Source organism: Falco rusticolus, unplaced genomic scaffold, assembly GCF_015220075.1.
Source record: "Falco rusticolus isolate bFalRus1 unplaced genomic scaffold, bFalRus1.pri scaffold_177_arrow_ctg1, whole genome shotgun sequence".
Classification (NCBI taxonomy): domain Eukaryota; kingdom Metazoa; phylum Chordata; class Aves; order Falconiformes; family Falconidae; genus Falco; species Falco rusticolus.
Genome location: NW_023618191.1, coordinates 14,769 through 25,263, shown reverse-complemented (window position 1 = coordinate 25,263; position 10,495 = coordinate 14,769). Strand labels below are relative to the sequence as shown.

General features: G+C 65.9%; 3 protein-coding genes across 5 annotated transcripts; 1 reads left to right on the top strand and 2 right to left on the bottom strand.

The window, feature by feature from the left end:
* Positions 1–1,226: 1,226 nt before the first annotated feature.
* EXOSC5 (exosome component 5) lies at positions 1,227–2,563 on the bottom strand. Its single transcript, XM_037374740.1, has 6 exons — positions 2,422–2,563; positions 2,168–2,281; positions 1,948–2,069; positions 1,688–1,828; positions 1,526–1,615; positions 1,227–1,425 (listed from the first exon to the last, which is right to left on the bottom strand). Exons 1-6 carry the CDS (start codon positions 2,534–2,536, stop codon positions 1,333–1,335), a joined length of 675 nt encoding a protein of 224 aa, XP_037230637.1. The 5' UTR covers positions 2,537–2,563; the 3' UTR covers positions 1,227–1,332.
* On the top strand, positions 2,508–6,910 carry BCKDHA (branched chain keto acid dehydrogenase E1 subunit alpha). Its single transcript, XM_037374735.1, has 9 exons — positions 2,508–2,771; positions 3,242–3,400; positions 5,199–5,285; positions 5,370–5,478; positions 5,576–5,737; positions 5,815–6,021; positions 6,099–6,240; positions 6,345–6,516; positions 6,694–6,910. The coding sequence occupies exons 1-9, from the start codon at positions 2,535–2,537 to the stop codon at positions 6,862–6,864; spliced, it is 1,446 nt and encodes a 481-aa protein (XP_037230632.1). The 5' UTR covers positions 2,508–2,534; the 3' UTR covers positions 6,865–6,910.
* A 577-nt stretch (positions 6,911–7,487) lies between these two features.
* DMAC2 (distal membrane arm assembly complex 2) lies at positions 7,488–9,874 on the bottom strand. 3 transcript variants are annotated; one of them, XM_037374738.1, is made up of 7 exons: positions 9,821–9,873; positions 9,187–9,350; positions 8,447–8,527; positions 8,215–8,348; positions 7,955–8,117; positions 7,696–7,865; positions 7,488–7,594 (listed from the first exon to the last, which is right to left on the bottom strand). In XM_037374738.1, exons 1-6 carry the CDS (start codon positions 9,836–9,838, stop codon positions 7,697–7,699), a joined length of 729 nt encoding a protein of 242 aa, XP_037230635.1. In that variant the 5' UTR covers positions 9,839–9,873; the 3' UTR covers positions 7,488–7,594; position 7,696. The 3 variants fall into 3 exon arrangements, with proteins under 3 accessions (XP_037230635.1, XP_037230634.1, XP_037230636.1); XM_037374737.1 differs by lacking the exon at positions 7,488–7,594 and having other exon boundaries at positions 7,621–7,865; XM_037374739.1 differs by lacking the exons at positions 7,488–7,594; positions 8,447–8,527 and having other exon boundaries at positions 7,621–7,865; positions 9,821–9,874.
* Between the last annotated feature and the right edge of the window lie 621 nt (positions 9,875–10,495).

Genomic DNA, 10,495 nt, shown 5'->3' with positions numbered 1-10,495 from the left:
TGGGGTGAGCCCCCCGCCCCACACCCAGGAGCCGAGGGGCGCAGCTGGCCTCCATGGTTTTGTGGGGGACTTTGTGGGAGGGGGGCACCCCCAGGACGCGGGGGGCACCCCTGGGACAGGGGACACAAGTCCAAGCGGCTTGGGGCAGGGGTGGGGGGGGCAGGGTGGATTTTGGGGGGTGGGTGCATGGGGGGGTGCTGCAGGTTTTGGGGGGACACTGATGTGGGGAGCAGGAGGTGAGGCCGCGGCACCAAGTGTGTGTGTGTGGGGGGGTTACCGGCAAGGACCCCGCGGCACTGGGGGCCGGGGCTCCACGGGGGTGGGGGGTGGGGGGGGGGCAGAGCTTGGGGAGGCTGTTCTGGGGGTTCCGGGGGACACTGGGCCTGTCCCGGGGGGCACCGGGCCCGTCCGGGGGGGTCCCGGGGCGCTGCTCCGGGGGCAGCCCGGCCTGAGGGCCTGCTGGGGGCGGAGAGCCACCGGGGGGGGGGGGGGCCGGGCGGCGGGAACAGCTCGAGGGACCCCGGCCCCGCTCGCTCACCGGCCGCCGCCTCGACCACCGCCCCGCTCCGCCCCCACGGCCCTGCCACCGCCCCATTGGCCGGACACGCCTTATCCCGCCGCCTCATTGGCTTTCGCTGCCGCCAGTCACCTTACGCCCCACCTCCCTCCAGAGGGCGCTGGCCGTTCCGCGCCCGCCCGTCTGCCCTCCAGTCCCCCGCTGCTATTGGCTGCCTGGCGGAGCCCGCCTCCCGCCCCCGCGGAGCCATCGGCTGCTGCGGCTGTCAATCATTCCGCGCCTGCAGCGCCCCCTGTTGGGACGCAGCCGCAAGTTCCAGCCTCAGCGGCGCCTTTCATTGGTCCCCGCGTGGCCCCGCCCCCCCATGGGAAATGACCCGGGCTCGGCCGGGACGGGCACGCGACAGGAGGGACCCCCGAGGCTGGGGGAGCGGGCGGTCACAGACTGGGGGGGGGGGGGGGGGGGCAAATGAAACTCCAGCCAGTTTTACTACGCAGGGACAGACTTGGAGGGGGGCAGCACCCTGTGATGTGGCCCCCAATATTTGGGGGCACACCCCAAACCTGCAAAATATCCCCTGATATTGGGGGGGGGGGGGGGGAAGGGGCAACCCCAAGGTCTGAAAGTGCCATGGCACATTGTGTGTGGGGGGGTCAGCCCCAGCACTGTGGCAGCAGATCCATGTGCTGGATGGACTCGGAGGCGCAGCGGAAGGGAGGGAAGCAGGGTCCTTTAATGACTGTTGTGGGGGTCCGGGCAGGGAGGCAAGGGGGGACAGCAAGGGACAGTCCAGCTGTCCTGGGGGGACCCTGGCATCAGGATTTGGAGTATCTTCGCCGGATGGAGTCGCGGTAGAACTGGAAGATGGTGTCGGCAGCGCGCTGGGCTGCTGCGAGGCACTGCTGCATCTAGGGGGGGAAGCAGGGACCCTGCGGTGGGTGGGAGCCCCTCCTCTTGGGAGGGTCCTGCACCCCAAAAGCTCTCCCCAGGGGTCCCTGCCCCCCTCACCTCCTCCACGGAGCAGCTGCCTTTGGTGGTGGTCATCAGCACCTTCCTCTCTGTGCTGTCGATGGCAAAGGTGAGGATGGCGCGTGCCTCCTGTGAAGATCGGGGGTCAAGAAGACTTGAAGGGGGGCCCATAGGGTTTAGGACCCCCCACCCAGTGCTCACCTGCTCCTGCCGGGTTGTGGGGTCGAGGATGATGGCACCATTGGGATCAAGGGCACAGGTGACACCGCAGAAGAGAGAGGAGAGGGGCAGCCCCGCGTCCAGAAGCCCCATGCAGGCAGCGTTTATGCAGCAGGAGAGCAGCTGGCAGGGTGTGTTAAGGATGAGGAGGCCCCCCCAAAACACAAACAGAGCTCCGACCAACCGCCCCAGTTCCGCCCAAAGCCATGGGCACTGTTTGGAGCTGCGCCAGCCAAGGATACGGAGCCGGCATCGCTGAGCACCTGCAGGACCAGGGTGATGGCAGTGCGGGGGTGCAGCACCCCCAAAACCACAGCCTCGCAGGTTTGCCGGAGGAGCTGCTCCCGGCTGCGCTCGATCACACCTGCGAAGGGACTGGGGATGGTGGGGAAACCTCAGCCGGCAGCCCCGAGGGGCCGGTGACACCCCGGGGACCCTCCCGAGACGTGGCGGGGAACCCACCTGGCAGCCCCACCTTGGGGCGCAGCAGCACCTCCAGCACTGCCCTGTCCGGGAGCTCCTTGCTGCCCTTCACCTCCGCGGGGCCGTAGAGCCCGGCCAGCACCGAAGTGTCGCCTGGGGACGGAGAGGAGAGCGCGGTCACCGGCGGGGGAGCCAAGGAACGTGGGGAGCGCCGGGACGGGAGGCCCAGGACCGCGTGGAGGCCCAGGCACACGGGGCCGGTACAGGGGAGAGCCGGGAGGGGAGGCCCGCACCCTGGAGGAAGGCGGCCGAGCCGTCAGGCCGCGACAGCAGCCCCTGCTCGCAGGAAAAAGGCCGCAGGCAACACCCGCCAGCCGCCGCCACCACCTTCTCCTTCTCCCCCGCCATGGCGCCCGCCGCTTCCGCTTCCGGGGCACGGCGCGGCCCCGCCCCGCTGCTTCCGGCCCCGCCCCTTCGCGCTCAGCGCCGTCCTCCCTCCACGCGTGGCCACACCTCCTCGCTGAAGCCCCGCCCCCGCCCCTCCAAGATGGCGGCGATGGCGGCGACGGCGGCTCTGCGGACGCTGCGGTGGCGGCTCCTGCGCGCCCCGAGCTCGGGCCCGGCCCGGCGCCTCAGCACCGCCGTGAGTGGGGGCGGGGCGGGAGGGGCCGCCGGGCAGCGGGGCCGCCGCTCCGTGTCCCCCCAGCCCGGGCCCCACGGCGCATCCCTGTGTCCCCCCGCCCCACCCCCCTGCTCCCACCCCCGTCACTCTTTCCCCGTGTCCCCCCGTCCCCCGCCTCGTCCCCGTGTCGTCCCCCCCCCCCGCTCCCTGGATCCCCATGTCCCCCAGCCTGTCCATATGTCCCCCCTCCCTGTCCCTGTGTCCCCCCGTCCCCCAGCCTGTCCCTGTGTCCCCCATCCTTATCCCTGTGTTCCCGTGTCCCCCCACCCTGTCCCTGTGTCCCCCCATCCCCCAGCCGTCCCTGCGTCCCTGCTTCTCACGCCCTCCCTGGTCATTGGCCCTGAAGGGGGTGGGACGGGGGGGAGGCGCCTGGGGCCACTTGTGGGGGGTTTTGGGGAGCGGGACGCAGCTGGAATATCCCGCGGTGGCAGGAGTTCCCCTCGCTGGAGGAGAAGCCGCAGTTCCCCGGCGCCTCGGCGGACTTTGCCGACCGGCTGGAGTTCATCCAGCCCAACGTCATCTCGGGCATCCCCATCTACCGGGTGATGGACCGCCAGGGACACATCGTCAGCCCTGCCGAGGACCCCCAGGTCAGCCCTGGGGCAGGGCGGGGGGACCCCAGAATGGGATGGGGGGTCCGGGTGCGCGACTCTCACGCAGGCGGCACCTGGATGTGGCAATGTCTGGGTGTGTGACACCCTGGCCCTGCCAGAGCCAGGGATGTGGCACCCCAAACAGGCCATGTCTGGGCATGTGGCACCCCAAACGTGCCAGAGCTCGGCATGTCACACCCCAAACATGTCATGTCTGGGCATGTGACACCCCAAACATGTAGCATCTGGGCATATGGCACCCCAAACATGCCAGATCCAGGCATGTGGCACCCCAAACATGCCCGATCCAGGCATGTGGCACCCCAAACATGTAACATCTGGGCATATGGCACCCGAAACATGCCAGATCCAGGCATGTGGCACCCGAAACATGCCAGATCCAGGCATGTGGCACCCCAAACGTAACGTCTGGGCATGTGACACCCCAAACATGCCAGATCCAGGCATGTGGCACCCCAAACAGGCCATGTCTGGGCATGTGGCACCCCAAACGTGCCAGAGCTCGGCATGTCACACCCCAAACATGTCATGTCTGGGCATATGACACCCCAAACATGTAGCATCTGGGCATATGGCACCCCAAACATGCCAGATCCAGGCATGTGGCACCCCAAACATGTAGCATCCAGGCATGTGACACCCCAAACATGCCAGATCCAGGCATGTGGCACCCCAAACATGTAACGTCTGGGCATGTGACACCCCAAACGTGCCAGATCCAGGCATGTGGCACCCCAAACATGTAACGTCTGGGCATGTGGCATCCCAAACGTGCCAGAGCTCGGCATGTCACACCCCAAACATGTCATGTCTGGGCATATGACACCCCAAACATGTAGCATCTGGGCATATGGCACCCCAAACATGCCAGATCCAGGCATGTGGCACCCCAAACATGCCCGATCCAGGCATGTGGCACCCCAAACATGTAACATCTGGGCATGTGACACCCCAAACATGCCAGATCCAGGCATGTGGCACCCGAAACATGCCAGATCCAGGCATGTGGCACCCCAAACATGTAACGTCTGGGCATGTGACACCCGAAACATGCCAGATCCAGGCATGTGGCACCCCAAACATGTAGCATCTGGGCATGTGACACCCCAAACATGCCAGATCCAGGCATGTGGCACCCCAAACATGTAACGTCTGGGCATGTGACACCCCAAACATGCCAGATCCAGGCATGTGACACCCCAAACATGTAACATCTGGGCATGTGGCACCCCAAACATGCCAGATCCAGGCATGTGGCACCCCAAACATGCCTGATCCAGGCATGTGGCACCCCAAACATGTAACGTCTGGGCATGTGACACCCCAAACATGCCAGATCCAGGCATGTGGCACCCCAAACATGTAACGTCTGGGCATGTGACACCCCAAACACGCCAGATCCAGGCATGTGGCACCCCAAACATGTAACGTCTGGGCATGTGACACCCCAAACATGCCAGATCGAGGCTTGCGACGTGCTGAACGTGCAACGTCCAGGCATGTAACACCCCAAACATGCAACAGTCAGGTACACAGTATACCAAACACGTGCCATCCACACGTATGACACCCCAAACATGTGCCGTGGGTGTATGTGGGCCCCCAAACCTGCAGCATCCAGGCACATGACACAGCCAAGACGCACCATGCCTGGACATGTAACGCCCCACGGACACGTGAGCAAACCGTGTGATGCCACGTGTCTGGGGGAGGGGGGGAGCGGGGCACGCCCTGCCTCCCGGGGAGCACCCCAAAACCCCCTGCTCCCCCCCAGCTGCCCAAGGAGCTGGTGCTGAAGCTCTACAAGACCATGACGCTCCTCAACACCATGGACCGCATCCTCTACGAGTCCCAGCGCCAGGTGTGGTGAGGTGGGTGGCGCCAATGGGGGACACCCCAAGAGTGGGGATCCCTGCAACACGCCATGCCCACCCCCCCCTGCCAGGGCCGGATCTCCTTCTACATGACCAACTATGGGGAGGAGGGGACGCACGTCGGCAGCGCGGCCGCGTTGGATGACACCGATCTGGTCTTTGGGCAGTACCGGGAGGCCGGTAAGGGGGACCGGCTGGGTTTGGGGCACACCAGCCTCCAGGGGAGGAGGAGCCGTCCCCGATTTCGGCTCTGTGTGTCCCCCCCGGTCCCCCAAAGGCGTGCTGATGTACCGGGGCTACCCCCTGGACCTCTTCATGGCACAGTGTTACGGCAACGCGAGTGACCCTGGCAAAGGCCGTCAGATGCCCGTCCACTATGGCTGCCGCGACCGTCATTTTGTCACCATCTCGTCCCCGCTGGCCACCCAGATCCCGCAAGGTGCCCCGTCCTCCCCCGCCGCGTTCCCCCTTCTCCCCCTGTCCCCTGTGACCCCCTCCCTCCCTCCCTCCCCACAGCCGTGGGGGCCGCCTACGCCATCAAGCGTGCCGATGCCAACCGGGCAGTGATCTGCTACTTTGGGGAGGGGGCAGCCAGCGAGGGGGACGCCCACGCCGGCTTCAACTTCGCTGCCACCCTTGAGTGTCCCATTGTCTTCTTCTGCCGGAACAACGGCTACGCCATCTCCACCCCAACCTCCGAGCAGTACCGGGGTGACGGCATCGGTAAGGGGGCGGACGCGGGGTTTGGGCCGGGGGGAGCTTCAGGGGCTGGACCCCCAACCCCTCCCCGCTCCCCGCAGCGGCGCGTGGCCCTGGCTACGGGCTGATGTCCATCCGGGTGGACGGCAATGATGTCTTTGCCGTGTATAACGCCACCAAAGAAGCTCGCCGCCGCGCCGTGGCAGAGAACCAGCCCTTCCTCATCGAAGCCATGACCTACCGGTACGCTGCAGCCGAGCAAGGGATGCGCGCAGCCAAACCCCACCTTTTTCTTTTTTTTTTTTCTTTTCTGTTTTTAATCTTTCCCCTCACTCACTCCGTGGCAGAATCGGCCACCACAGCACCAGTGACGACAGCTCGGCATACCGGTCAGTGGATGAGGTGAATTACTGGGACAAACAGGATCATCCCATCTCCCGGCTGCGGCACTACATGCTGAACCGGGGCTGGTGGGACGAGGAGGAGGAGAAGGGCTGGCGCAAGAGCTCCCGCAAAATGGTAACGGGGATCCCCCGGGATTCCGCGGAGGGGGTTCCCTGGGATTTTGGAGAATCGGGGGGGGGGGGATTTGGAGAGGGGATATCCCCAGGAGGGAATTGGGGATTTTGTGGAGGGAAACCCCTGGGATTCAGCAGGGGGAGGGGGATTTCAGGGCGAGGACCTGTGGGATTTCAGGTGATGGAAGCGTTTGAGCAGGCGGAGCGGAAGCTGAAGCCCAACCCGCAGCTCCTCTTCTCTGACGTTTACCGGGAGATGCCACCTCACCTGCGCCGGCAGCGAGCGGCTCTGGAACGGCACCTGCAGCACTACGGGGAGCACTACCCCCTGGAGCACTTCGAGAAGTGACCCCCGCCCCCCCGCCCACAAATAAACACAGGTCTGTGCCGCCCCAGCTGCTTGATGGGTGTCCTGGGAATAACCCCCCACCCCCGGGGGGAGATTCACCCCCAGAGCAGGGATTAGCGCCCACAGAAAGGGGGATTAAACCTAGTGGAGGGGGAATTAATCCCTTTGGGGTGGATTAGCCCCCTTGGAAAGGGGAAATAGCCCCACTCTGGGGTGACTAAACTCCTTGAGGGGGTAATTAATCTCCTTGGAGAGGGAATTAACAACCTTGGGAGAGGACTGAGCCCCCTTGGAGGAGGAATTAATCCCTTTGGGGTGGATTAGCTCCTTTGGAAAGGGATTCAACCCCTTGCATGTGGCTTAAATTCCTTGCCTTAAATTCCTTGATTGGGGAATTAACCCCCTTGGGGTGTATAAACCCTCTTGGAGGGGGGTAATAGCCCTCTCAGAGGGGAATTCACCCCCTTTGGGAGGATGTTAAACTCCTTAAGGGGGGAATTCACCTCCTGGAGGGGGGATCAGCCCCCTCAGGGGGTACTAACCTCCATGGGGGGGGGGATCAGCTGGCGCTTCCTTGGTTCCCACGGGGCCATTACGGGGTGTCACCCTCCCAAAACCTTCACAGCAGCAGCAGCAGCAGCGGATGGTTTCAAGCTGGGAACGCTGCGGGGTGTCTGGGTGGGTCCAGCGCTGCTCCGAACAGGGCAAAAGCGGAGTAACCCATCGGTCACTGCCAAGGAAGCCCAGATCCATGGAGAGGAGGCACAAGGTGTTTAATGCTCCAGGGGAACAGCAGCGTTGGGTCCCTACACACCCCAACCCCCTGCTTGCCTCAGGGGGGGGACTGTCCCCTCCCCGGTGGCATCGGTGTCCCCATCTTCACACTGTCCCCAAGGTCCAAGCCCAGGACTTGGCAGCCAGGCAGCATCTCCTCCAGCAGAATATGGACCAGCCCCGGGCTGGGCACATGAACCCCTGCCACGTCCAGGCGCCGGAGCAACCTGGGAGGGGGCCCAGACACAGATGAGGGGGAGGCAGCTGGCACCGGGAGGGGGGATGCCCCCCACGGTCCCCCATCCCCTCTGCTCACTGGAGGTGGTGGAGGGTGGCCAGGCCCCTCTCAGTGATGCGGGGACACCGGGACACCGACAGCTCCTGCAGGCTGTCCCCGAAGACGTGCAGTCGCCCCAGCGCCCAGTCGTCAAGGTGGGGGCAGCCGCTCAGGTCGAGGTGCTGCAGCTGGGTCAGTGGCACTGGGGGTGGGGGGCAGGAGGGGGATCAGGGGGTGTCCCTAAGGGCTTTGGGAGGGTCCTTGGCCGGGGGGGGGGGGGGGCGGGACCTGGGGCTCACCCAAGTTGTCCAAGCCGCTGTAGGTGAGGGGGGAGCCACTGAGGTCCACGGCCACCACAGGGACATCGCGGAGGCGCAACACCTCAGGGTGCCAGCGGCCCTCTGGCTGCATCCAGTGCTCCTGCCCCTCAAATCTGCGGGAGGAGGGGGGATGGGGGTGGCCTCAGGGCCAGCCCCCCCTCCCCCCCCAAAAGGGGCAGTGGGGCACTGCCAAAACGGGGCAGGAGCTCACCTGACCCTCCCGCCTAAGGACAGGGTGAAGGCGGCGGCTGCCACATTGTCACCGTAGGTGTCTCTGAGGAAGCCGCAGTACCTGGGGGGGGGGGGGGGGGGGGGGCGCAAGAGCAGGGGGGCCTAAGCCAGCCCCCCTGCCTGCACCCCACACATAGGGGGCCGGGTTCAGGTCCTCTGGCACGCCACAAGTAGAGGGACCCCAAATCTGACCTCTCTGCTCTCGCCCTACACCTGGGGGTCAGATCCAGCTCCTCTGCCTGTGCCCCACACCTGGGGGACAGGATCCAGCCGCTCCTCTTGGCCCCACAAGTAGAAGGGCCTCAAATCCAGCCCCACCCGAATCCCACAGCTGAGGCGCTGGATCCAGCCCCACCTCTCGCGCCCCACAAGCAGGCGAGACCCCAGTTCAGCCCCTCTGCTCCCACCCCATGTATGGGGGGGACCTGACACCACCCTTCTATCTGCGGCCCGTGTGGGGGGCTGGAGCCAACCTCCTCTCACACCCCACAAGCAGGGGGGCCCCAACGCAGCCCCTCTGCTTGCACCCCACACATGTGGCACCCACCCAAGCCCCTCCACCCACACCCCACAAGTGTAGGGGGGGCACCAATCCCATCCCCCCCCCCCAAGTAAAGAAGGCCGAGCCAGCCTCTCTGTTCCTGCCCCACAAGTGGGGAGCCTGGCCTAGCCCCCCCTCCCCCACCCCACCGGCGAGGACCCCCCTCTGGCCCCACGCACGCGTTCCTCCGCTGCAGCCGCTGCCGCTGCAGCCGCTCTCCCCAGGCCACGGCCACCTCCATGTTGTTGAGCCACCGGCCCAGGAGCTGCAGCAGCCCCCCCGCTGCCCCCCGGCTCTGCCCAGGTGGGGGGCGCAGGGCAGGGCCCCCCCGGGACCCCAGGACCTGTGGGGCAGGAGCAGGGCTGCCTCAGTTTCGCACCCCCTACCCTACCACGTCCCCCCGCCCGCGCACATCGGGAGGGGGGAGACCCCGGGGGGGTACCGCGCTGCTCCGCAAGAGCGGGGGGGGGGGGGGGGGGGGGGCACACGATACGGGGGGGGGGATCCCGCAGGCAGGTGCCGCTCTCTAGGGGTGCCCCAGCCCAGATGGCGAGAGGTCGCCGAGGGAGAAAAGCTTTGGGGGACCCTCGCCCCCCCCCCATTATGGGAGCCAAGCCGCCCAAGCCTGGCCCCCCGCTAGGCCTCAGGGGTCCGGCGGGGGGGGGAAGGGCCCCCCCCCCCCAAGCTCCCCCCACCCCGGGGGCCCCTAGGACTCCCCCGCCCCCCTGTGATTGTGGGGGGGGTCTCTTGGGGTGGCATGCCCCCCCTCCTCGCCCCAGAGAGCGTCTCCATGGTGACGGCAGCAGCACCTACCGCCCGCACCGCCGCCATCTTGCGCGCGTCACGTGACACGGCCCAAGGAGCTCTGCGGGTGCGTGAGGCCCCAGGCCACGCCCCGCCCGCCGTAGCCCCGCCCATAGCCCCGCCCCGCCCGCCGTAAACCCGCGAATAGCCCGGCCCCAACAGCCCAAACTTTGCCCACAGTCCCACCCCACCAGCCCTAATCCCGCCCATAGCCCCGCCCCACCTGCCACAACCCCGCCCATAGCGCCCTCCCTCCAGCTGTAACCCCATCCGTGAGTCCAACCAAGACCCATCCGTGAGTCCAACCAAGACCCATCCGTGAGTCCAACCAAGACCCATCTGTGTCCAACCAAGACCCATCCGTGAGTCCAACCAAGACCCATCCGTGAGTCCAACCAAGACCCATCCATGTGTCCAACCAAGACCCATCTGTGTCCAACCAAGACCCATCCGTGTGTCCAACCAAGACCCATCCGTGAGTCCAACCAAGACCCATCCGTGAGTCCAACCAAGACCCATCCGTGAGTCCAACCAAGACCCATCTGTGAGTCCAACCAAGATCCATACTGTGTCCAACCAAGACCCATCTGTGAGTCCAACCAAGACCCATCCGTGTGTCCAACCAAGACCCATCTGTGAGTCCAACCAAGACCCATCCGTGAGTCCAACCAAGACCCATCCGTG

Coding starts and splice junctions, on each gene's coding strand:
- EXOSC5 (XM_037374740.1), bottom strand. CDS start 2,536: ATGGCGGGGGAGAAGGAGAAGGTGGTGGCGGCGGCTGGCGGGTGTTGC. Junction 2,070..2,167: donor CCCCAAGGTGGGGCTGCCAG/GTGGGTTCCCCG, acceptor GTCCCTTCGCAG/GTGTGATCGAGCGCAGCCGG. Junction 1,616..1,687: donor CCACAACCCGGCAGGAGCAG/GTGAGCACTGGG, acceptor CGATCTTCACAG/GAGGCACGCGCCATCCTCAC.
- BCKDHA (XM_037374735.1), top strand. CDS start 2,535: ATGGCGCCCGCCGCTTCCGCTTCCGGGGCACGGCGCGGCCCCGCCCCG. Junction 6,022..6,098: donor GTACCGGGGTGACGGCATCG/GTAAGGGGGCGG, acceptor CGCTCCCCGCAG/CGGCGCGTGGCCCTGGCTAC. Junction 6,517..6,693: donor GCAAGAGCTCCCGCAAAATG/GTAACGGGGATC, acceptor GTGGGATTTCAG/GTGATGGAAGCGTTTGAGCA.
- DMAC2 (XM_037374738.1), bottom strand. Junction 8,349..8,446: donor TCCTTAGGCGGGAGGGTCAG/GTGAGCTCCTGC, acceptor CTCCTCCCGCAG/ATTTGAGGGGCAGGAGCACT. Junction 7,866..7,954: donor GCCACCCTCCACCACCTCCA/GTGAGCAGAGGG, acceptor GCCCCCTCCCAG/GTTGCTCCGGCGCCTGGACG.